We start from the raw sequence: 25,818 nt of genomic DNA on the forward strand, positions 1-25,818 counted from the left end.
ATTAGGTTATTACTATTCAACATAATGTCGTACTTTTAGTTCATAATAACATTAAAGGTTACATAAGTTTAAAAAAAAGGTTATTATGTTGAAATTAAGGTTACTACATTAAAATTAAGGATCACTATGTTGAATATAATGCCAGTTACGTGTGTTATAAAACTTAGGTCCATCCACACAAGATTTTCTATTGTTTCTACGAATCTACGGTGGTTGTTTGAAACATGACTACCATATTATTTTAATAAAAGATAATATGAGCAATCTATTGTTTCACACTACAATATAGACATTAAAACATTATAGTAGTCATATTTCAAACAATCAGGGCATGTTCTCTGCAGCTTAAGTTCAGTTTAATTCAGCTCCAATCAGTTTAAGTTCAGTTCAGCTCTAATAAATTCAGTTCAGTTTAATTCATCTTTTCTAATGATATTGCTAACTATAATTTAGGCCAAATTTTATACTTTTTAGCATATCTACAACCCTTCAAAAGCCACAACATATGTTACTATTTGAAATTAATAGTGTAATGACGTTTTTACCCTTATGTCTTTATTAAAATACTTTTATGTCCCTTTGCTTTATAAAAATAAAAAATTAAAAAAAAAAAAAAAAAAAAAAAACCCACACTCCCTCATCTCTTTTTCCCCCTTTTATCCTGCTTTGTTGGTCTTTTTTGAATGCTGAGCCAGCAGTTCTCCCGAATTTCCTCACAACCATACATGTTTTTGTTTTCTTCTTTGACTACTATCAACTTGATTCTCCTCACAATAATACTCTCTTCTCCCGACTAATTTTAGAGCTTTTGCGTTTACGAAAGCAAAGCTCAAACAATCTTCAATGGCGGACGACGATTACAATGATATTGATATGGGATAAACGAGCCCTAAAGCAATTCAATCTCTTCAGGTATTTCCTCTCTCCTAAATTTGGGTTCTTTTTTTTTTTATTTTTTCTTGGTTTCTTTTGTAACAAGCAAATTAAGCTCTAAAACTATTTTCTATTGCTGTTAGTGTTGGTAGATAGGACGTCAGATTACGGAAACTACACAATTTGACTATCTCTAAATCAATACTCAATTTGATGGTTTTTCAAACATTAATGGAGTACCAGCAGCAAAACTATGGCTCAAGAATGAGAAGAATTGGAAGAATTACAGCTTGACCTTTCTCCTATTGGAAGTTTACCGGTACGATTGTCAAATTTCTTCTCTTTTTCTCTCATTTCCTGATAATTCATTGGAGTTTGTTTAGTTTTCCATCAATTTTCGGGGTTTTCTTAATTTCCTTAATTTATCGGGGTTCTCTTAATTTCCTAATTTCCATCAAATTTTTTGTTAGTGTTGGTATGATAGGTACGAATGTTTTGGGTTTTGTCAATTTCTCATTACTATATGTTAAATTATTTTGTCAATTTCGATTCTGTTTTGCCTAATTGATCTGCTTTTTTTGCTTTCTATTTGATTTATTATTGAAGGTATAATTCCATTATATGTTGTCTGTATGTAAGCAGCATTTGAAGAACTCCCTGTCAAAAAGAAAAAGGCCGAGAGAAAAAAGATTAATTAGGTATGTTTACTGCATGTTTAATAATGTATTTATCTTGTTTAATATATGAGTCAATGATTTAATGTATTTTGCTTTCTATAATGAGTGCTAATAGATCCCTGCTTCTATATGTTTCTGTGCAAATGTGGCTACTTTTCTTGCTTTCTGTTTTTGGGTTTAATTTTCTGATAATTGCTTGAATATTAGTTCATTTTTTGTAAAATCAAAGTGTTTTTTTCAGGGTAAACACTGGCTATTCTTCTTGCTTTCTGATTTGGATTTTTTTTCCTGATATATTCTTGAGTAGCAATTAGTTTTAGTGTAATTTTGGGAAATTTTTTTTTAAAAAAAAAAAAAAGAAAAGAAAAAAAGCTTATTTCTTGGTTCTAATTTTGGGTTATTTCCCATAAAATTAAAGAATAATTCTATATATATTTCTACTTTAATGGATAATTTTGTTAATTTTGGGTGGTCAAGAAATAGAGAAGCAGTTGGCAAAGCTAGCAATAGTAACATTGGCAGCATGAGTATTGAGTGTGGGATCAGTTGGTGATGCTTTTGCTGCCAAGTCTGGTGGTCGTGTTGGTGGTCAGGCTTTCCGCTCTTCTACTCCTCGTGCTTCTTCTCCTAGAGTTAATTCTAGGTATAATCTTATTACCCTTAATAATTTCTAGCTTTAAAATTTTATATTTGTTTGGTTTTCAAGCTTCGAATTGCATGGATTACACTTAAAAGTCTCCATGTTATGTAAACTTGATGCATTTTGCATTATGGGTATAATGGAAATGATGGTCAGTTTGCGACTCTAGGGATAAGGTTGCGTACATTTGACACTACCAGTTATGGTGATTGTAGTGTTGTGATATCGATTATGTTTTAGTTTTTATTGGGGTTAGGATGAATGGTTTCTGAATTTACATTGAGGGTTTGTCAAGTTATGTGATGAGGAAATGTGGATGCATGAGACACTTTGATGTTCTTGATGGTTTGTTCAAAAAGTATAGTATACTTAGGCACCATAGCTCTTCATACAAATATGTCTTGCTAATTTATATAGTCTTGATGTCTTGATCAACTTCGGTGTTGTGGTATGTAATTTGTTTGTAAGGGGGTATACTTTTATTTCTATTCTAACCACTTAAACTAATTACAATCAATACCTGTTGTGATGAGAGCATCCACTGACCTAATATGCTACAAAACTTTGGTGCGCATATAAGTTAATTCTGTTCGAAAGCAGCTCTTCCATTATCCTGGAAAGTCCTCATGGCATAATTTAACATTAAAATAGGAGTTTAGCTCAATGGAGTCATCATCTCATAAAATTCAAGCTGGAGCCATTAATGTGTTGGAGTTGGAAGTAAAATATTACGAGTATCTCTTACTAAATGATCTTGTTCTTATTTCTGATGCAGTAATGTTGAATGGTTATTATGTATACTTGACTTTTTTGCTGTAGGGTCATGAGTTCTGAAGTTTGATGTAGGAAAACATTTAGTGGATGCAAGACCCTTGATTAAATAGATGCCTTTTTGTCTTAAGAAGCAAGTGCTCTCCGTGCATATGCAATCTAAATATTTTACGCCATTTTTAGGCTAAGTGGAACGAAATTGACAGTATCTGCTCCTTGTATGATTACACCTGTATGATTGAAATTTTAATAGAATCCTCTGCAAATTTCTTCTTTAGTGGCATAACCTTGTGTTTCAAGCTGTAAGTAATGTATCGTGCAGAAATCAGATTATGTGTACTGATAGTTGGACATTTTGTAGATTCTGATTGGACTTCCAATTTCTCAATTTAGACAGACTTTTCTTGTTTAGTTTGCTGTCTATTTAAGTAACAATCGATTCGATACACAATCACTTGTAATTTTTATAAAACAAATGCATTATAGAGTGTAACTTGCCAGTTATCAATACCAATGCATTACTCTCTTTAATGGCCCGATCTGTTGGCAAAGCCTTAAAGTTAAAAAAGGAGTAACTCTTGAGCTTATTATTTAGTTTATTTGGTTGCCTTTCTTGGTCAGACCAACCCAATCAGTGATTTCTGTTTGATGCCTTGATGCCTTGATGTATGTTCTGTTTTAGAATTTATAATTCTTTGTCTCTTCTACAGGATGTGGCTGTGAAAGATTTTGAGCAGCTAACTTATACTGATGCTGTTAATATTCTTCTAAAAGCAAATAAGAAATTTGAATTCCCGGTATGGTTTGTTGCTGCTGTTGTTGTTGTTGTTGTTTCTTCTTCTTATTTTTATTTTTATTTTATTTTATTAAATATATATTGATACTGGAGTTTAAGTAAGTTGAAATTGTAGTACTACCTATGTTTAGACTTTTTTTCAAGTATAATTTCATTCTCTATTTACTGTTCAGCGAGGTTTTTTATGCCCTTCTTTCCCCAGTAAAACCTTCCACTGTTATCGTTTATGCCCTTCTTTCCCCAGTAATCAGAACATGACTATTTAAGTATTATTTGCGGATGAAAGGAATTAGCTTTTGTATCTTTATAATGTAGATCCAAATAGGAAAATTAATGTTGGAAGAAGTGTAGTATATCAATGAGGTAAATGGAGATACCTGCTCACCTTGGGGACATTGCCAAACTCCTAAAAAGAAAGGCTTAGTCTAATTAGGGACAAATATGTCGAAAATGAGGTAAATGGAGATATTTTGATAGGAAGTAGATATCCTTGTTTGTGTTTTAAGAAATCTCTTGATTCTTTTTCGACAAGAGCAATAAAGAGAGAGAGAGTGAGAGATGGGTTGGGGGAAAGAGAGAGAAGTCCCAGTACGGAAAGAGATAGAGAGGCCGAAAGATAGAGAGAGAAGCTGAGTAAAATAAAGGGGGTTGGGGAGAAAGAGAGGGAGAGGGCTTGGGGGAAAAGGGAGTAAGTGTAGCCTATAATTTTTCAATGTCTTTAATAGGATAGAATAGGGACAAAATGGATTAGAAAGAAAGAAACTAAGAGAAAGAGTATAGGGACATGGGTTGATAAAGGAATGAATGAGTGATATGGGAACAAGTTTAACCTGTAATTTTCAAAGGCACTAAAAAAAGTGTGTGTGTGTGTGTGTGTGGGTGGTGGGGGGGGGGGGAGAGAGAGAGAGAGAGAGAGATGAAACAATTCAAGAGAGAGAGAGAGTTGAGACACAAGTTTGACCTATATTTTAGCGGTTTTCTCATGTGAATGGACACAAGATTTAAGGGAGGTCTCAAAGCGCACGGGAAAGCGAAAGCGCACGGGAAAGCGAAGGTTGCACAACCAGCTGTTGCTCATGGTATAAATGTAGGTTTAGAAATTAAACCTATTGAAAAGGTGTAGAGAGTACCAACAGGCTATATTTTAACTTTTAAACTTGATTGCTTTGTGCATAGGTTATCTTTAAACCAACCAAAAGTTCCCTTTAGGTTCCCGGAGTAGGCTTCACTGAATTGGTCTACAGGTTTAGTTGCTGACATTTTAAGAGGTACTCTCTTGACCTTTTCTCATACATTAGTGTGTTAGCCTACATTATTTGTTTATTTCTCCCCGTGCAAGGAGCTTCTACTTGCATTAATTCTTCCTGGTTTTCTTTTGAATTGCCTGGCCTATTCAGAATGTGTTTCTTTATCCCTTTTATTGCACATGCACTGGTTTACTTTGGTTATCCTAAATGCTTGCATAATGTCTAGGAGTTAATTAATTAGCTGACAATGAAATTGTTATAATTCAGTCTCAGTTTTTGGAGATTATAAAGCATTAGTAGACTAACACTTTTTTATACTGATTTTTTTTTCATTTGATTAAAGCAGATTGCTTTTAGCTTTGTTTTTCCTCTTGAATGATTTTAATAATTTGAAACTCGGGTGGTTGGATAGTTGGAAAGGACCTTAAATTTTGATGGGGGAAGAGGTGACTCAGTGGGGAAGAACCAAGTTGCTATTATAAAGCATTTTTAGCCTGGTGATATGGATAGTGAAAACTGAAGTAAACTAAAGATATACTTTTGACTTTTCATTTTTTCTTCTTTATCCGTGTTGGACACTCAACACTTCGACAAAGGTATTATCTTGAATCACATAATTTTAGAAGAAACTTTGAAAACAAATCGAAGGAAGGAAAACAAAGGTTTAAACACAAAATATATGATGATTCTAATCTAAAATAACAAGGACAATGTTGTCCAGCACTATATCTTAGTAGATCCTCCCATTTGCAATATAGTAGATCCTTCCTTTTGCATGCAATATGCATCCCGGGTAATTCTCTGTAATGTAGTTGTTTTTATATATAGTGTAATTGAAGAATAAATAGATAGAGAGAATTAGTTAATGATTTTCTATGATGCAATATCACAAATAGACGTGTAGAGAAGTAGAGAGAGGGAGTGGAGATCACCTTTAGACACAGGGGAGTGAGTGAAGAGGGGAGTCAAGTTGTAGTTAGATTTATAAAATTGTAAAAACATAGGAGCACTTTTAAAAGATTTTAGTAATTATATTTTGATTTTTTTTTTTTTTTTTTTTTTTTTTTTTTTTTTTTTTGTAAGCAGTTTTTGATTCTTAAATAAGAAGATTTCCCATAGCTATGAAGAATGTTGTAACTTAAATTTTGCATGTTATATATAGTCTTGTGTATATATATAAGAGGATTACTTTTGTTGAGTTGCGTAATAAGGTTGTTTATTTAAAATATGCTGAAAAATTATTTGAATTGCTTGACACGTCACATGCTTGGCATACTTAGTTTCAAGATTGCAATTTGTTATATTTTTTTTTTACCTTTTTTTAGGCCAATATATTTTCCATAAATTAGCTTGCTAGAGAGGTATGCTACATAGCCATTGTTTCTAAATACTGTTGATTGATGCAAGTCATGGTTGGAGGTCATTAAGTGAGAGTTTATTTTCATCAAATTTATACTCAAGCTCCCTAAATACATACGTGGTAATGAGTTTGTTTTCATTGAATTCAAATTTTTTAATATGTTTGGCAGGAAAGTGGTGGTTTTTATTTGCTTATTTTATTTGATGCTGCAGGTTGATGGGATACCGACCATACAAATGTCGCTCGATCTCAAATGTAAAATCAGAACCAATTAAGCAAGATGAATTGTGATGTGTAATAGAGGATAGTGCTTTTTATAACTAATCAAAGGTAGCTTTTATTTCTACAGATCGAGAATATATTGTACAAGATGCAATCTTTGATGATGTATACAATTTTTAAAGGGTGAGCAAATTATTTAGGCATGGGCAAACTATACGGAGGTGAGCAAACAGTTTTAGGGTAATGTAATTTGAATATGATATTTAGGAGTGAGAAAATTCTTTGGGGGTGAACAAATTATTTTAGGGTAATATACGGGTGAGCAATGTATTTAGGAGTGAGGTAATTTGTATATGATTTTTAGAGGTAGGCAATTCATTTGTAACTGAGTTAATTGTATATGACATTTAGGGGGTGAGAAAACTATTTAAAGGTGATAATTTTGTATGATTTCTATGGTTATAAATTCTATAAGGATAAGAAAATACTTTAGGGGTGAGTAATTTTTATAAAAGTGATATACTTATAGACTATATGAATAATATGTCTATACTTAATTACAAAATGCTTTATTATTCTTACATTTTCCATTAAATATCATATTATAATCTAACAAAACAATAACAACGTTTTCTCTTAATGATAAATACAACAATAAGCATTATTACACATTAACTTACGCTACCAAATTACCGATATTTAATATTAGTGTATTGGGCTATCGCGCGCATCGCGCGCGATGGCACAACTAGTATTAGAAAAATGATAATAATAATAATAATAATAATGATAATGATAATGATAATGATAATGATAATGATAATGATAATGATAATGATAATGATAATGATAATAATAATAATATAATAATAATAATAACAATAATAATAAAAAATATTATAATTTAATAATAATAATATTATTATTATTTTTCATAAAAATTTTAATATGTTTTTTGTATACACACACATATATATAATACTAAACAATTAAAGATCATTAATCCGTAGTTAAAAATCACTAATCAATAGCCAAATAGTTCAGCTCAGTTCGATTGTAATAAGTTCAGTTCAGTTCTAATAAGTTTTGTTCAATTCAACTCAGTTTAGTATATCAGAACAGGCCCTCACTATAGAATTTTTAATTAAAATTAAGGTTTTTTTTTTCCTGAAGAACTCACAAAGACATTAATTTACATTTATTAAATTTAGACAACGGTCATGTTTGATAAATGGCTTTTTGGTGACTTTTTGGTTATCTTTTGGCTTTTGGATTTTTTATGTGGTCAAACAGCCAAAAAATGTATTTGGTAATTGGCTTTTTAATCAGCGGAAAAGCTGGCTTTTAAGCCAAAATGAAAAAGCTGCTTTGAGTAGCTTTTTTTGTTGGCTTTTGGCTTGTTGACCCACAAATTATCTAATAAACAGCCAACAATTATTTACCTGCTAGAGGTCTGTGTGCCATGAGAAAATATCTTAATCGGTTCCAAAATAAGTGTCAGTGCCTCAACCTCTTGTCCTATAATCTTTGCACCTTCAACTGTGCACGAATTGTTTTCCAGTCTCTCTAATGGTTGCCAATCTGAAACAGAGTTCATTTTTGACATACATAAACTGATAGAGAAAACTACAACAGCAACAACAACAGAAAAACTCAACAGACAACCACCACCTAGTATGATCTTCTTGTTGAAACCCTTAACAATTTAACCAGTAGCGTATGATATTGATTGTGTGCACAATCTTATGCATCCAATTTTACCCGAAGCTCACTCCCATACAACTTTATGCATCAGCAGATAATCATAAATGGGCTCATAATCACTCTGAAAAGGTAAGTGAAAATGCTCAAGGACAATGCGACAAATGAGTGAAGCAATGCATTATGCATGTGTAAGCCAAATTGGATGTGCTAGGCTGAGCATCTCAAAGAAAGGCTGAAGCACCGGGAAGACAGGATGTAATTTCTGCCTACGGTTGATCCATTCACAGTTCTTCAAAGAACATAAATCAAATAAAGTAAATTGAACATTGGAGAGACGGTTGAGGCCTTACTTTCAGAAGTCGGAGTGTTAGAGTGCACAGGCAAAGGCATCATTGAAGTTTTGCCTTTCTCAGCAGCTTGACACCCCGCTGATATCTTTGCAGCAGGAGACTCCTGTGAGAAGTTTCAAGAACGAGTTTGTACGATGTTTGCACATTACAAACAAAAATGCAACCATACACAGAAAAAGTCTGTGCTACCTTACCTCCAAATGAACAGAAGATTCTTTGATAAACGGGTGCTCAAGAATGGCAGGCCAAGAGAGTCTTTGTTGCTGGACCTGATTCCACACAACTTTCATTGAAAAAGAAGAATACATTATAGAAGAAAGATATGATACGCCTGACCTTTGACAGAGTGAAGAACAACGGTCTTTGTTGACATGGCACGTGCAAACCCAAAATCGCAAAGCTGAAGTATAGAAGTAAGAATAAGCTTTATACTGTCACCTGAAATAGGCTAAGTGCATCGATCCGTGAAGATGTGGGAAAGATAATTTAAAAGGAACTGAAGAGAAGAAAAGGTTCTATGGTAATGACAAATGATTTTGAACTTATTAAGGCGACAGACAATATAACCTTTACAGTGGAGCCTGAGCAAATGAGGATATTCTGTGGCTTCATGTCTCTGTGAATAATTCGATTGGAATGCAAGTAGTGCAATGCTTTCACCTGGATTTTCGGACAGACACAATTAGAGACATCTTATTCTAGTGGAAAGAACAATTAAAATTACATGCTTTTTGAAATGATAGTATAGATTTATGATATAATTCATAAAGCTAATGTAACAGAAGCGAAAAGGAAATAGCACCAGCTGCTTTGCAATTGCTTGAACTTGTGCTTCAGTTAAACATTTATCATCCTCAAGAATCTGAAATAGTTCACCCTATATTGCAACAACATATATTAGTCAGCACATAGCATAAATTTGTTTACTTATTAATTTCAGTCCATTGAAAATGTTATATCTAATATACTCATTTTTACCTCAATTTCCTGCCTAAAATTCCGAAGATCTTTGTCACTCTTCCCATTTTTCATTATGAACTTCATTGCAACAATCTGAAATTCATAAACCCGACTTTCTTAATGAAAAAGAATAACATATCATCAAATAGCAAAATCGAACGAAAGATGAGACTTTACTTGGCCTGTATATTTTCTCCTTCCTTTATAGACCTTCCCAAATGAACCTTCACCAACAAGCTCAATCACATGGTAGTTCTCAACACCCATTTTCTGCAACACATATACAAGATTACGAAAATTGGCATACGGTGACAAAATTAATATGGAAATCACATACTAACATTATACATAGTATTGTGAAGTTATTGAACTTAAATTTGTGCAAAGGAATTGTCTATGATGGCACATGCTTCGAAACCTATTATTCAAGTAGTGCATAATTTACTCTTGTAGTGTTGATTAAATGGCAAATTTGTTACACAATTCTAAGAAAATCAACGATTATAACATTCAGACAAAGGGCTAAGATCACAATAAACACCCCCAATGAAATAAACTACAAGATTAAGGACTTAACCAAGCCAACAGTCCATCACAATAGGAATCATTACAACAATATCATAACAAAGGTACTTAATTGCAATAATAATCTAGAAGAAATTACACATTTGTATCATACTAAAATCATACTTCGTAGTACGAACTAATATTATTACATAAAGTTCAACTCACTTTTCATTTTATGTCATTATTAATTTCAATTCTTAAAAAGAAATACTCGAGTATTATTTTATCTCAATTAGGCCCACTTCATGAGGCTCCACTTACATTACTTAATTCATTTTCCTTATAATCTAGACCATACATAGTACAAACTACGCACTAAGCGGGAAAAACTTTATAGAACGGAGAAATCATTATTTTATACTCTGTAATTATTAATTCTTTATGTTTCCGGTAAATCTACACTCTACACAGTAAATGAGAATAACTTTATGGAACGAAAAGTCATTACCCCGTAATTTATGATTGTGATCAAGCAACTAAACAGAAAACTGAATAAAACTCACTAAATTTGCAACAATTTCATCAACTAAACAAATCATTTTAAATGAACAAGATTATTAAACACAAAAAAATCCACCCCAAACCCTAATTCTTAAACAAGTTAAAAATTAGCAATCAATTAAGCAAATATATCAAAAAATAGGGGTGTCCGATCCATTCGGTTTTCGGTTTGGATTTAGTCCAATTCCAATCCGATCCGAATTATAATTCGGTTTTCATTTTTTAATCTGATCCGATCCGAATTACTCTTCCAATCCAATCCGATCCAATCCGAATTAAAATTCGGTTATTTTGGATCCGATTCGAAATCCAAATTAAACTAAGTTGATTTATAACGTCTAATAAACTAGTACGATAACATAAAACAGTAGTCATGATTAACATAAATTGTTTAACATCAAGTCAAATTAAATTGTTCAAAATAAGTAGTACAACTAAAAGTCAACACTAAGAGTTCATTACAACAATTAAGTAGCAACATTTTTGTTCAAAATAAGTAGCAACAACTTTCTGTTCAAGACTTCACCAACTTCCAACAGAAGGCAGTAGCAGGCACAACAACTTAAGAATGTTGATATCTAAATTTCGGTGTTCGGTTTTAATTGGATCCGAATAGGGTCAATCCGATCCGATCCGAAAATCCGAATTTTCAAAAAATCTCAATCCGATCCGATCCGATTTAAAATTTGGATCCGATCCGAATTGATAATTCGGTTTTGATTGGATTGGATTTCGGTTTTTATCCGAATTATGGACACCCCTATCAAAAAATTGAAGCAATTAAGCTCGTAATTAACTGATCAACTTACGCAATTATCTCAATGTCACCGATTGGAGCCCTAAATCAGAAGAAATACGGGTTGCTGTTTCATTGGAAAATTGGAGAGGAGAGAAAAAGCGCAGTTTTTTTTTTTTTTTTTTTACTGTTTCAATTTTGAAAACTTGGGTTGCAGATTTTACCCTTGGTTAAAAATCAAAATAATTTTAACACCAAAAAAAAAAAAAAAATCAAAATAATTTGTATCCTCGTATGATTATTTCTTAATATGCTTTTGATTACAATGATTCACAATAATATCTTTCCTTAAGTATGTATGTGTTCCTCATAGAATTGGATATATTTATACCAGTATATATTTTGTAATTTTAACTTTCAGTTTAAAATTTAAATTTTGTAAACATGATTCAGAAAATATTACAATCAAAGTAAGTAAATAGAATGATTAAATCATTAAATTAACCAAGGGTTAAGAGCTCCCTCCATGTTTTTTTAAGTGTTAAGAGCTATAAAAAAAAAAGTGTTAATTTTGAATGTTATAGAATAGTTTTAGGCACTTTAATTGTTTTAATAAAACACTCCGCAAAAGGTAAGTAGGATAATTAATTATAGTATTAAAATACTGTATAAAAAATATAGTGGAGTCAAGAGTAAGGGTATGTTCTCATATGATTATTTTCTGTTCAGTTCGGTTCAGCTCCTAATTTCCTTCTCTTATAAAATATTCATTTCAGTTCAGACTATAATAAGTTCAGTTCAGCTGAGTTCAGTCAATGAGAACATGCCCTAAGTAATGAAAACAAATGTGCGTGACATGAGATCCTCACAACAAAAGTGATTGTTTTCTTAAAAAAATAAAAATAATAAAAAAAAAGGTCCTTCACAAAAAAAAAGTGAACATATAAATATATTTCTAACAATTTTTTATTTTTAATTACAGAATTACCATTTTCAATTTTATAATTAAATATAGTGAGCTAATGATAAGTACTACCTCCGTTTTTTATTAGTTGACACGTTTTGACTTTAGCACTATTCACACACCTTCCTTTGACCATGTTTTGTGATTGATATACAAGGAAAAATATAGTCAAGTGCGATCTTGTTAGATTCGTCACAATGTATATTATATTAATATCAACTTTTCATAATTTTTGCTTATCTATAATTAAAGATATTAATGATTTAATTTATGCATTGGCAAATGTGACTAAAGAAACGTGTCAACTAAAAAGAAAACGAGGAAGTAGTAAAATGACTGTGCGTGACACAAAATATGACCATATTGAAATCATAAATGTTAAATCTTTAGTGACCCTGCTAATTAAAGCAAGCAATGTAGGTTCTCTATCATGAGAATCTCCTTGTCCTTCATACAAATTAAAAGAGATCAACAAAGTCTACCTAACATGTATCTAAATTCTAAACCGAAGTTGTCATCTAATAATTGTGATTATAATTTGAACGGTAATATTTGCAATCTACCTAATGATTCACATGAAGAGATTCACATAACCTACGATTTTGTCTTTACAAATTACAATGCTTGTGTAGTTTGTATGATTTAAGTGTGTTTAGTCGTTTAGATAAGCTTTAAATCTTTGTTATACCTACATATGATTACATATACATACATCCAATCCTAATTATTATGCTTCGTGTCTTATAAACTTATTTTAATCATTGTGAATATTATCCATACTAATTTGGCTCAATTGGTAAGTCATACACTTTTGATTCAATGATTAAAATTGACAATAAGGCGCTTTGGGTCTTAGCCTCTTAGGGCTGGCCTTATACATTAATTTTGGGCCTTAACACCAAAAATATGTGTTAATTTCTAATTAGTACTCGTAATTAGTATCCTGTTAATACCTAATTTATGAATGCCTAAATGTGGTGTCCTTAATGCGGTACTCCCTCCACTATTTCGAGTGCATCTCAGCGCATAGCTCCTATATATATATGAGGGTAAAAATGTAAATTTGGCAAACTTTTAAAAAAAGCTGACTTTACAGTTGTACTATTATGCATGTATAATGTACTATTAAAGAATAAGTTGTCTGAATACTACTTTTATGTACTATTATGCATGTAGTGATACTCTATACCATCCTATAGGTTGAATATTTTCCCCCAAAATACTTACTACTTGTCACCTATTATACATGTAATGGTACATTTTTCATCATATATATTTGCTAAACCAATAGGAACTATGCGCTAGGGGTTAATCCACTTTTTCTATCTTCCCATATATTGTTCACGTGGTCAAACTTATAAAACTTTGGCCGCATTTTATAATTACTATATAAAGAAAGAAACTATCACGTGGGAATGTGGAATATTCTTAGATTTGTTACAATTTTTATACGATTTTATTTATACAAAACTAGAGATATTATTAGTCAAAGTTATTACATATTAGAAATCTCGCAAAACATTAAATGAGAACGAAGATAAAAAAGAATGGATGGAGTACAACACTTCAAAGAGCTAAAAAATTAGATCAAGAAGGCATTGAAGGCAGACTGAGGAAGGAAAAAAATTGTCGAAAATAAAGTAAAGAACTAAAATTGCCATGTTGTAAAGAACACAATAACAACAAAACACATCAATAAACCCAAGAACATACATCATAATTGGCTAATGTAAACAATACATTGCATCCCAAACAAAAATATGATGGGACTGAAGATCAAATCAGATTATATTATTAATGTTACATAATAATTGTGTACTTGTATAATATAAGGTGTTATGTATTAAGTACGATTAATTCAATAAGAAATGGGGACCTGGCTGAGTCATATTAATATTTAATAATTACCAATTCAACTAAGGAAATCAGCATCAGCAATTGGTCCATATGTAGCTGCTTAGTCAGCCTTGCTAGCAAAAGTGCTTATATTATGTCATCCTTGGATAAGCTCAATGACATTTGTTATTGCTTAAATGTAACACACTGTATTAATTCTAAACTTTGACATCATTTTTTTTTTTGGCTTACTATTGTCTATAAAGGTTTTTATTAAAAAAAAATAATGTGTTTTATAAGCAGCAAGAACTATGGAGTATAAATTTAAAATTAATAAAAAAAAATTGGTTAATTAATAATAATCGCATACAAACTCTTAAGAATCTATTTGAATAAATACTCTAAATTAAATTTAAAATATATATGATAAAATCATGTTTCAATCGACACGTATATGCCACCATCTTTATAATATATAGTTCCAAATCCTTTAAATATTACTTTATTCTTATGAGACAATCACCGTTAAAGTGACAGTATCACTTTTTAAAATCAAACATTAAATCAATTGTTTTTTAATTTTAAAAAAAAAAAAGGGTTTTTGGGTAAAGAATAAGATAGACATTATGTGTGCAATCCTTTATGTCTCACACAATTAATATAATGGGACCTATGTATTTTCTTCTTTGAAGAACCTATCTATTTTCAATTATGTATTTATATGTTCCTATTTTTAGTCAAAGTAAAAGTGGCTAACAAATTGGCTTTTATTAATAATGATTTTGAATACAATACTCCGATCCACTAACAAAAGAGATAATTTATTATTTCTTTTTAATTAGGGAATAATCATAATTAACTTGCATCCTCACTTAAAATATACATATATACAAATAACAAAAATCAATTCTTTGAAGAAAATTAATCAAGTAGAGGAAGGAATAATGCAAAATACCAATATGGTGCTCGATTGCACCTATCTCTTTCAAGTATGCTAAGATAGTAAGATGCATTAAGTTAAAGTGGATCACACTTCACATTTCACTTTTATTTTGTACTTTTATCTTGGTTTATTTTCTTCATTCTTTGCTTATGAATGCAAATATTGCTCATGATAATAGTCTCTTTACTGCAACAACAAACACTCTCCATTATTTCCCATGCTTTTAAAACTATGCATCATACATATTATTAAATTGTCAAGTTAAATTATCGATAATTTAATTGACTATATATAGCTTTTTTCTTTTATACGTACAAAATGCATCTGAAATGAATTAAAATGAAAGAAATTATCGATAGGAAACTATTGAATTCAATTGAGGGGAAATTGTAAATTTGAGTCCAAAAGAATAAGGTATATATATATATATATATATATATATGTATATATATATATATGTGTATATATATATATATGTGTATATATATATATATGTGTATATATATATATATGTGTATATATATATGTATGTGTATATATATATGTATGTGTATATATATATGTATGTGTATATATATATGTATGTATATATGTATATATGTATATATGTATATATATATACATATATATACATATACCAAGTATAATACTCTTGCTTGTCTTCTCACGTAGTCACGTATATATGTTTACAACAATTTAATCTACGAAGTAATCATCATATTGTCATATCCCTTGGCATGTATGTAGTACTTGTAAATTTTTATTTTTTTAATTTTTATTTTTGGGCTCTATCTATTTGTTTTGATGTGTTTTTATACTTTCACTTTATTATTCTTTTTTTAGCACACTTTTTATCATCTTATATATTCTTATATTCCTCTTTTTTAATACTTCCTCTGTTCTATTAATATTGCAACAAGGAGGAAATTACGCATCCCTATGCACATTTTATATGCCAAGCATCTATAATTGTGTAAGAGTAAAAATTATACAAAGTTGATATTGTGAAAGTATTTTATGAGACGAATTCAACAAGATCCCACATGAATATATTTTGCTTAACGTATAAATCATATTATATGGTCAAACAAGAGTGATGAATAGTGCAAAAAGTCCATTGTTACAATATTAACAGAACGAAGGAAGTAATTTACATTTGTTACACACCTATTTCTTACACACCCAATTCAATTTCACTACTCTGTATTATTTATTTAATCTTATTCAGATATTTCTTACTTCCACTTATCTTAATTTCTAACTTTCCAAGTATTCCAACTAATGAGAATTTATTAAGAATACTTAAATATTTACACAACATCAAGCACTTCAAAATAAAAATAATGCATTTTTTTTCATACAATCCCATGCATGTATACTTATAAGTTATAACATTTTTAAATTTATTGGGATACTTTTTTTTTTTTAATGAATTTTATTATATATTTATTTATGAATCCATATAAATCAAAATATACACATCCTGATACAGCCTTGCAGTTGTTAGGGCAGCCCCATCTTTATTAGGTACGTGTTCCCAACTGCCTTACGTAGATCACCTAGATATATATAGTAGGTTTATGTTACCGGTTATTTGTTATTTCCTTTGTCCCAAAATCTCGTAAGTTGAAATTTCATTTTCAAATCCAATTCAATACTGTACTATACTCCTTGTATTTAATTTAGAGGAAGATCACCAAGACACCAACGTCCTACTATCAAACATTAATACCCTTGGCTCAAATAATGTTTTATACACTACAAGAAAAATGGCTTTTCGTAGCGATTATTTTGTATCGATTGTACATTCGCTACAATATACAAGTATGTTTGTGAAATAATTAAGGAAGTCGTATCATTTTACAATCGCCATGGTTTTCCCATTTAAAATCGTTACGGAAAACATAATAATACATATCCACACATTTATATAATTTTGAGAAATCGTATCATTTACAATCGCCACTAAATCCCAAAAATTGATACGAAAAGCATTTTCTACGCTAGATATATATATTGTTTGACAATGAATACATAAAATATGTCATACCTTGTAGGTGAAACATTTAATATAAGAGTTTGAGGTTGCATGTTCGAATCTTGTAAAGATCATATGCATGTTATTTTTTTTTTTAGAAAATGAGTTCAACATTTATAGCAATTGTAATCGCTACAATAATCACCACGATTTGATGTAGTTTTTCGTATCGATTATTGAGGCCAACCCCAGCGATATTGAGAACCACTACTAAAGGCTAAGGCAACGGGGGTTTTGTATCGAATGACCACGTTGGGAAAACTTTTTGTTGCAATTACAATCGATACTAAAGGTTAAAATAATCGCTACGAAAAGGTTATTTTCTTGTAGTGATACACCTTTATAAAATATAAAATATACGAAGTAAGTTTGGCGTTTTGCACCTCTTTTATAATTTGCATTAAAAAATAATTATACTACGGGCCTGTTCAGTTCAGTTTAGTTCAGTTCAGCACCAATCAGTTCAGTTCAGCTCCAATCAATTTAGTTCAGTTCAGTTCAGCTCCCAATTTCCTTCTCTCATAAAATATTCATTTCAGCTCTATTCAGTTCAGTTCAGCTCCAATCAGTTCAGTTCAGTTTAATTCAGCTTCAATCATTCAGTTCAGTGCAGTTCAGCTCAGTTCAGTAAATGTGAACAGGCCCTACGTAATTCATTTGTTCTTTCACTTGCAACAATTGTTACTATACATTTGTACTTCTAAATAATCTTTCCATCAACCTTTTGTTTTATGGTAAGAATGAACTTAATAATACATATAAAGTGTTTTTTTTTTTTTTTTGTTTTTTTGGTCTAAATAAGCCACGAAAACTTACTAACTACAAATTACATATGAAGCTAGAGGTCGGGGTGATTTAAACTAATTATGATACAATACATTATACGCGATTCATTAATTTTTGCTACCAGTCATTAGTTGATACGATCAATAATTTAAAAATAGAAAAATGATAAACATACCCCTTAGCACTATCAAAAACTTTTGTATACACCCGGTTTGCACTAATTTTACTGTATATCGAGCAGTATAAGGGTGACTTTTACCTAATTTTAGGGTAGCTTTTTGCCCTTTTTTGGGTAACTTTAAACATAAAACAATTTTTTATATAAATAGACAATAATAAAAGTCTTATAATGGTAATTTAATTACATACAATCACTAATAATTGATTTTAGTCATTTAAAATGTGATTTTTTAATAATTTTTATTTGTATTGGATTACTTTTATGCATATTAGGGTTACTTTTATTTATTTCAGGGGTAACTTTTGATCAATTTAGTCTATCTTTATAGTGGATGTACAATAATTATTGTACACCCGATTTTTTTAAGAGTTTGTGTAGCGCTATATATATAAGAGGAAATACTCGTATTGAGGATAATTAAATACTCGTATTACCAACAATAGTTAAATTTATTTAGTAAAACAACAAGTAGCATGTTGACAGCAAGATGTCCAAAATCAATAATGATTGCATTTTCCAAAGGTATACGCTGATCCGTAAAATAAAATAGGTGTCAAATCCGTTGTACCAAATTTAAGTAAGTTCAACCAAGGAGATAACATTCCAATTGGGGCAAAAAAGAATATTGTCCTTCAAAAACGTTTACTACTTGTAGTCTTGTTGTACTATTGCAAAAGGTGTAAAACCTTGGTTGGGTTAATTTTTTTCAATACGGCAGTGAACGTTGAATTTCATACCATATATACCATGTGATTGTGTAATGCTCCTATTATTACAATCTCCTCCTTATCTAGAAGCCAATCGAGTAATTTTAATTCCCAAATAAGAAAAAGTCTAGTAGCAAATGTTAATGACGTATCAATTATATATACTTGAACTTTAATAATGGAAATTGTTTGCAACTTTATTCCAAATTTGCATGCATATTTGTGAGTAAATTTGGAGAAATTCATCATATATATATACTTCGTACAATTGTTCACAAAAGCACAATTAAGTCTTTTTTTTTTTAATTTTGTTTTTCCACACTTGCTCCCAACGTACAAGTATATGTACAAAGAAACTATAGCCTTGAATTGGTTCGTGTAATTATAAAATTGACACTTAACAACATTTACACATGCATGGAAAATTAAATTTGACGAATAATAATGTGAACAACTTTTTAAAGCAAAAGGAATGGAATTACTAACATTTTTAATTTGACGAATAATAATGTAAGAAAGGTACCTATTTATAAAATTCCGAAAATGTCCTTAAAAAACTATACAAAGATCAATATCTGTCCTACAATTGTAACCAAACTTAAAATGGTGATGAATTGAATGAAGTAGCTAGCTAGCCAATTAAGTTGCTTGAAGGCAATAACTAGTTAGATACTCATCTTGTTTAGTTGATGGCTTGAAGCAATATAATGGTGGCTATCTACTATTCTGCTCTGTATATATTAGACTATACATGCTTTCTTCATTGCTTAGCTTTCAATATTGTATGCGCAGCCGTCGCATTGTTTTTGCATGCTAATGGAATTGGTATTAAGACTATTAACTAATTAACCAAAGCTAGAAGAGTAGGTAACTCGTGCTTTCTTTATTTTGTTGGATGTTAAAGGGGTTGAATGGTTGATGTTTTACATGCTAACCTACCGATTTTTAAAATTCTCGGATTAATTATGTACTCTGAATATCAACTACTCTATTCATATGGAGTGATTGTATTCAAAACCTAAGATCAAATTTTGTTTATTATGTTAGACCTTTTCTACAAACTTATACTCAGTAATTAGTTTACGATAACATTTTAAATGGGTCTTAAACAAATGAAAATGCTATTACATTAATATTATAGGTTATTTTTATTAATATATATACTTATTACATAAGTAGATAAAAGTAACAAAATATTCAATTTTATTTCTTATATTACCCCCATAACCAACTAACTATTTTAACATCTAAGGGTCTGTTCACATTTACTGAAATGAGCTGAACTGAACTGAACTAAACTGAACTGAATTAAACTGAAATGAATATTTTATGAGAGAGGGAAATTAAGAGCTGGAGTGAACTGATTGGAACTGAACTGAACTGAACTGAATTGAACTGAACTGAACTGAAATTAAGTAAATGTAAACAGGCCCTAATTCAATAATTAAACCTTGTCAATTTCACTTATCAACTAACTTACGAAACTTGATCGCAAGATACTTAAATTATAAATGCATCCATAATTCATTATTTGATTATTACCTAAACCTCTTGACAACTACTTGGTCATGCAATTATCACATACATACGTACTACAAGTTATTTTTAAAAACTTGAATTAATCATACAGCACACAAACATAAAAAAAATTTGCACAACCATTCAACTAAATTGGTTTGACCAAAAATAATATTAACAAGCACACAATTAAAGAATAAGATCAATTGAATTAGTACTAGTGCTAATACCAAACACCTCAAAGAATTATTCAAAAAATTAAAATTATCATTATTAATAAAGTCTTCCATTTTTTCGGCTTTAATGTCTTAAAATTTTTCCAATCAATCTACCTTTTATTATTCTTACATAAAAATTAAAAAAACCTTCATTTCAATTTATAATATAAGCTTTTATAATTTCATTTCATCTGATTATTACTGAGAATTTCTCTCTCTCTTTTTCTCTCTCTTCCTCCATTAATGGCGGTTTCTCCGACGGTTTTCCCGCAACGCCGGCGACGGCCATCTCCGACGTCGTTTCTCTCTCCTCAGCTCTCCACCGCCGACCTCCTCCGCGCGCTCCACTCTCTCTCCTCGGAGATCTCCGCCCTCAACGCTCCTCGCTTCCTCTTCAAGCGAAACTCCACTTCGATTATCCGGAAATGCTGTCTTCTCGCCGTCATTTTTGACGAGGTTTTCCGGCAGTTTAATCACCGGTTATCAGCGCTTTTTTCGCCGTCTTCGCTTCTCTGCTTCGAAGAGATGTTCATCGTTTTACAGCGAATCAGAGCTTTGATTGAAGATTGCTCTAATGGCGGAAGCAAATTATGGCTTCTGATGCAGATTGAGCCGATTTCCAGTAGTTTCCATGAGTTGACTTTGGATTTGTGGACTTTGCTTGAAATTCTCCCGCAAAGCGAGCTTAATTTGAGCGAAGATGTTGATGAATTGCGGAATTTGTTGATCAAACAGTGTCGTGAAGATAAATCGTTTGTTGATCCTTCCGATAATCGATTGCGAATTGAGGTTTTCACCATGCTTGATTCGATTAAGAAGGAGATTGTTCCTGATCACTCGAAACTCGCTGAATTGTTCGCGAAACTCGGAATGAGTGACTCAGCGAGTTGCAGAGAGGAGATCGAGTGGTTGGAAGACGAAATTCAGTGCCAAACCGATGAGAAATCAAAATCGGAGGTGATTTCGTTGATCGGACTTGTGAGATACACGAAATGCGTGCTTTTCGGCGCTTCTTCGAGTACAAATTCCGACGAAAATTTTCGCCGGAATTCTTCGTCGGAGGCGAATATTCCGGCGGATTTCCGGTGTCCGATTACGCTTGATCTGATGTCTGACCCTGTTGTTGTGGCGACAGGACAGACGTACGATCGAACCTCAATTATGCTTTGGATCGAATCAGGTCATAACACGTGTCCCAAGACTGGTCAAACATTGGTCAACACAAACTTGGTGTCTAACAAAGCGTTGAAGAGCTTGATTGCTATGTGGTGTAGGGAGAGGAGGATTCCGTTTGGGGCGGCCGAGAGTAGCGAAGGTCAAAACGGCGTCGCCTTGAATAAGGCGGCGCTCGAGGCGACGAAGATGACGGTGTCTTTTTTGCTGGAGAAGTTAGGGTCTGAGTCGCAGACGGTTGATATGGTTAACCGTGTTATATATGAGCTTAGGGTGTTTGCTAAGACCGACTCGGATAGCCGAGCTTGTATAGGGGAAGCCGGGACAATCCCGTTGTTGGTGAGGTATTTGGGGTTGGATCATCCTAAGCTACAAGTTAATGCTGTTACGACGATACTTAATTTGTCGATTCTTGAGGCGAATAAGGCTAGGATCATGGAGACTGATGGTGCGTTGAATGGTGTTATTGAGGTGCTACGTTCGGGTGCTACATGGGAAGCTAAGGCCAATGCGGCTGCTACAATGTATAGTTTATGCGCGGTCAGTGCTTATAGGAAGAGGCTTGGGAAGAAGACTCGCGTTATTAAAGGATTGCTCGAGCTTGCTAGGGAAGGGCCTACGAGCTCTAAGAGGGATGCCTTGGTCGCGATATTGACCTTAGCGGGAGATAGAGAGACTGCAGGGAGGTTGGTTGAAGGCGGAGTGTTGGATATGCTAAAGGAAGTTATGGTCGAGCTACCAGAGGAAGCGATGACTATTATGGAAACGGTTGTTAAGAAAGGTGGTTTTGTTGCAATTGCTGCAGCTAGCCATATGATTGGAAGACTAGTGGCCGTGTTGAGAAGTGGTACTGATAGAACAAAGGAGAGCGCGATTGCCACCCTTGTAATTATATGTCGGAAAGGAGGAGCAGAAATGGTAGCCGAGCTAGCAAGGATAACAACCATTGAAATGACCATATGGGAGTTGATGGGTACAGGGACCGCCAGGGCTAAGAGGAAGGCTGCTTCGCTAATGCGAATACTCCGGAGGTGGGCAGCTGGTTTGGAAGGAGATGTATTGGAGGAGTTCTCTATGACCATGGCATTACAGTGAATTCATAGTATGTGCCATTGTCCAAAAATTGTACAAAAACAAAGGTAGTTTGTCAAAATTCTTTTTATCTTTTTTTCGCCTTTGAATTTTATTCCGATATCATTTGTACATGTCCTACATAGTTGTAATTGTTTCCTTTGGTCATTTATACACAAAACATGTCCATAGTCATTTGTTTTTATGTTGTGTGAATAAACATAGAACTTTTTTTGTCATTAGTTAATTACACAGCTTACACTTGCTCCCCAAAACTCGTTTCGACATAAACACAACACTAATTAAGCTGTACTAGCAGACTAGCAGTGACTTAAAATTCAGAACTTGTTGTTAGTGTAAAATTGATCCTGGAAGGTTAGTCCAATGAACATTGAATTAACTCTGCTTTTAACTATTGGATGGAAGTTTGCTTCAGTTTTTCTGTTATGATTTGGTCGTGTTTACTGCAGTGTAGCAGCTGTATTAGATTGCTAACTTGGTTGTCCAGTGGCTTATGCTTCTGATAGAAAACGAACGAAAGCAGATCAACATACTAAAAGAAATTAGCTGCATATATCATTAACTTAAGTCGATGAATTACTTTGTACATTGTGCTTGATTAATCTAGCAATCGTTAATGTCTATTTCCCACACCGAATTTCAGCTAGTACTTGTATTACTGTTGCCAGCCTTGCCGCCTCCGGTTTTCCCTAAGCGTGTCTGGGTGAATATGAAGTTTCATGTAGTAAAAAACTAAGCCAAGTGGAAGAAACATTGTCCCTCCATCTAACACCAACTAAGTCTGGTAGAAAACTTCTCTGTATGCTGCAAAGTTTCTCATCTATTCTTTGACATATCTTTGTCAAGGTAGCTAAGACCTAAAACGAAAATGTGAGGAATAATGAAAGTATTTTACTTAAGTATTTATGTTTGGAGCATATAAATTTCATATAGTGAATTGATCATGCATTAGAAAGTGTTGGTGTAGTTGGTAATTGGTAGATTGGCATGATTTTTATTCCATTTTGAGGTCACATAAATTAATTCTACAAGTTATAATCTTGGGAGTGAGTATTTCCTTTATTCTTTCTTCTACCCCAGCTTCATTTGAACCTAATTTATAGGTTGATATTGAATTGGATTCTGAAATTTTGTCTTTTATGCGAGTATTATTTATGTTATTTGTTATTATGAGACAAATCAAATTATTGATTGAATATGAACCTCAACCATTACTTAATTCTCCTCAATTTTTATCAAGGAATCTAAATTCTTCTCATATAAGTATACACAAAGATGAAAACAAAATTTTGACAATTGGAAAAATATTCTCCACTAATTACCTCCTTTTTCTTGGTGCTAAAAAGTAAAAATATTCTCCACTGTAATAGAATAGGGATCCTTTATTAGTCATTGCTCTTTAATTTTTTCCTACATCAACTTTTTTAAAAAAGAAAAAAAAAATGAAAAATAAAAAGTAAAAATAAAAAGGAAAAAAAAAGTGAAATTGACAATCCCAATACCAAAATCTACTTGAAAACATTATCTGCCTGCTCATCATTGACATAATAAAAAACTTTGAAAAAAAAAAAAAAAAAAAAAAAAAAAAAAAAAAAAAAAAAAAAAAAAAGAAAGAAAAGAGGTGGGTCATACGATATGATATGACGGCCCAAACTTCGAATAAACTGAATGTGCCGCCAACAATGTTAAATGTTACAGGGAATGCCATCTCCCACCTAAATTAATTAAAAACCCACCTCCATTATTTTTATTTTATTTTATTTTATTTTATTTTTTTCTAAAAAAAACTCTTTTTGTCTCTTTCACGCGGTTATTTTTTTGGATCTCTACAATCTCTCTAATCTAGCCTTTTGAGCTTAATAGGTTTGATTCAAAGGTTTCATTGATATGTTTACAGCTAGTACTATTTTCTCTAAAGTGTGAAGAAAAGAATATCTCTACCAATATGGCTAAGGTGTCGGCAACTCTTAATTTACACTAAGCAAATTAAAATTTTATAATTTCTCGATTCTTTGATTATTGTAGGAGTGTAAGATTCGAAGAATGCCTCCGATTGTTACTAATATTCAATGTAATATATAGGCACTAGTGTGGAAAATATGGTAGTTTAGGTAGAGGTGACATTATGATTTATGAAAGTTGAATGAACAAGATCTTTATATGAAGTATAAGAAAATAAGATAGTTGTTACGGATAACAAATATTATTCCATAGTATTCCATAGTACATGCCTACATGGTATTACATATGACAATTTATACGAAGTATAAGAAAATATGATAATTGTTACGGATAATAAATACGAAGTACTAGCTACTCCATAGTACATGGTATTACATATGACAATTATTTGACGAGGGTTTACTATTTTGATGGCTCTCAACTGATTTAAAATTAGGGAAAGCAGAAGCTTTACTAGGTCCCATTTAATTAGGGAAAGCAGAAGCTTTACTATGTCCCATTTAAAATTGGAACTTTGGAGTTTGGGCACATTTGAATTAAGACATGATCTATCATAAATTTGATGCAACCTACCATAACATTGTTCGTATTAGGTCGTGGGAAATCAACATGCCAGGACAAACTTCAGCCCAACAATTTTCTATGGATCGGATCTAGTGACAACTATATTGCGTCACTCGATATGTAGGGTAATATTTTTCTATTTTTTAGAAAAATTTATAGAGTAATATCTTTTCCTAATGTCTAATTTGATGGCTTGAATTGGCACGAGATTATCATGTTGTACCATGAGTCATGCTTGATCGATTATGGGAATCACAAAACGAAGACACGATATGAGTATGATCAACTACCATATATACGCCCATACGGATCATACCTAGTTATAGGGCTATACCAAGAATACAAGTGTAATTTTATACTTTTTTTAGCTTGTACATATGAGTGATAGGGTTTTTTAATTGCGTAAAGCCTCCATTAGTCATATCATTCATG

General features: G+C 31.9%; 1 protein-coding gene, 1 long non-coding RNA gene and 1 pseudogene across 10 annotated transcripts; 2 read left to right on the forward strand and 1 right to left on the reverse strand.

The window, feature by feature from the left end:
* Positions 1-680: 680 nt before the first annotated feature.
* On the forward strand, positions 681-7,036 carry LOC145616542 (uncharacterized). Of its 9 annotated transcripts, none has more exons than XR_014107655.1 (8): positions 681-912; positions 1,017-1,192; positions 1,516-1,571; positions 2,028-2,193; positions 3,672-3,758; positions 4,757-4,844; positions 4,934-5,025; positions 6,577-7,036. It is a non-coding gene; the product is annotated as an uncharacterized LOC145616542 (long non-coding RNA). The 9 variants fall into 9 exon arrangements; XR_014107656.1 differs by having other exon boundaries at positions 4,757-4,836; XR_014107659.1 differs by having other exon boundaries at positions 3,672-5,025; positions 6,577-6,619; positions 6,714-7,036.
* A 988-nt stretch (positions 7,037-8,024) lies between these two features.
* LOC145617139 (serine/threonine-protein kinase TIO-like) lies at positions 8,025-9,867 on the reverse strand. The gene is made up of 7 exons (XM_081671822.1): positions 9,811-9,867; positions 9,619-9,693; positions 9,443-9,517; positions 9,183-9,300; positions 8,835-9,040; positions 8,641-8,743; positions 8,025-8,167 (listed from the first exon to the last, which is right to left on the reverse strand). The coding sequence occupies exons 1-7, from the start codon at positions 9,865-9,867 to the stop codon at positions 8,025-8,027; spliced, it is 777 nt and encodes a 258-aa protein (XP_081527948.1).
* A 10,849-nt stretch (positions 9,868-20,716) lies between these two features.
* LOC145617456 (U-box domain-containing protein 16 pseudogene) lies at positions 20,717-23,044 on the forward strand (annotated as a pseudogene).
* The last annotated feature ends 2,774 nt before the right edge of the window (positions 23,045-25,818 follow it).

The sequence above is a fragment of the Chenopodium album genome, chromosome 26 (genome assembly GCF_948465745.1).
Source record: "Chenopodium album chromosome 26, dcCheAlbu1.1, whole genome shotgun sequence".
Taxonomy (NCBI): domain Eukaryota; kingdom Viridiplantae; phylum Streptophyta; class Magnoliopsida; order Caryophyllales; family Amaranthaceae; genus Chenopodium; species Chenopodium album.

Bases quoted from the DNA above. Each gene is read 5' to 3' on its own strand.
- LOC145617139 (XM_081671822.1), bottom strand. From the start codon at position 9,867: ATGGGTGTTGAGAACTACCATGTGATTGAGCTTGTTGGTGAAGGTTCA. The intron at 8,744-8,834 runs GTAAGGTAGCAC...AACTTCTCACAG, and splicing joins AATCTTCTGTTCATTTGGAG to GAGTCTCCTGCTGCAAAGAT. The intron at 8,168-8,640 runs GTAAGGCCTCAA...ACTCTGTTTCAG, and splicing joins TAACACTCCGACTTCTGAAA to ATTGGCAACCATTAGAGAGA.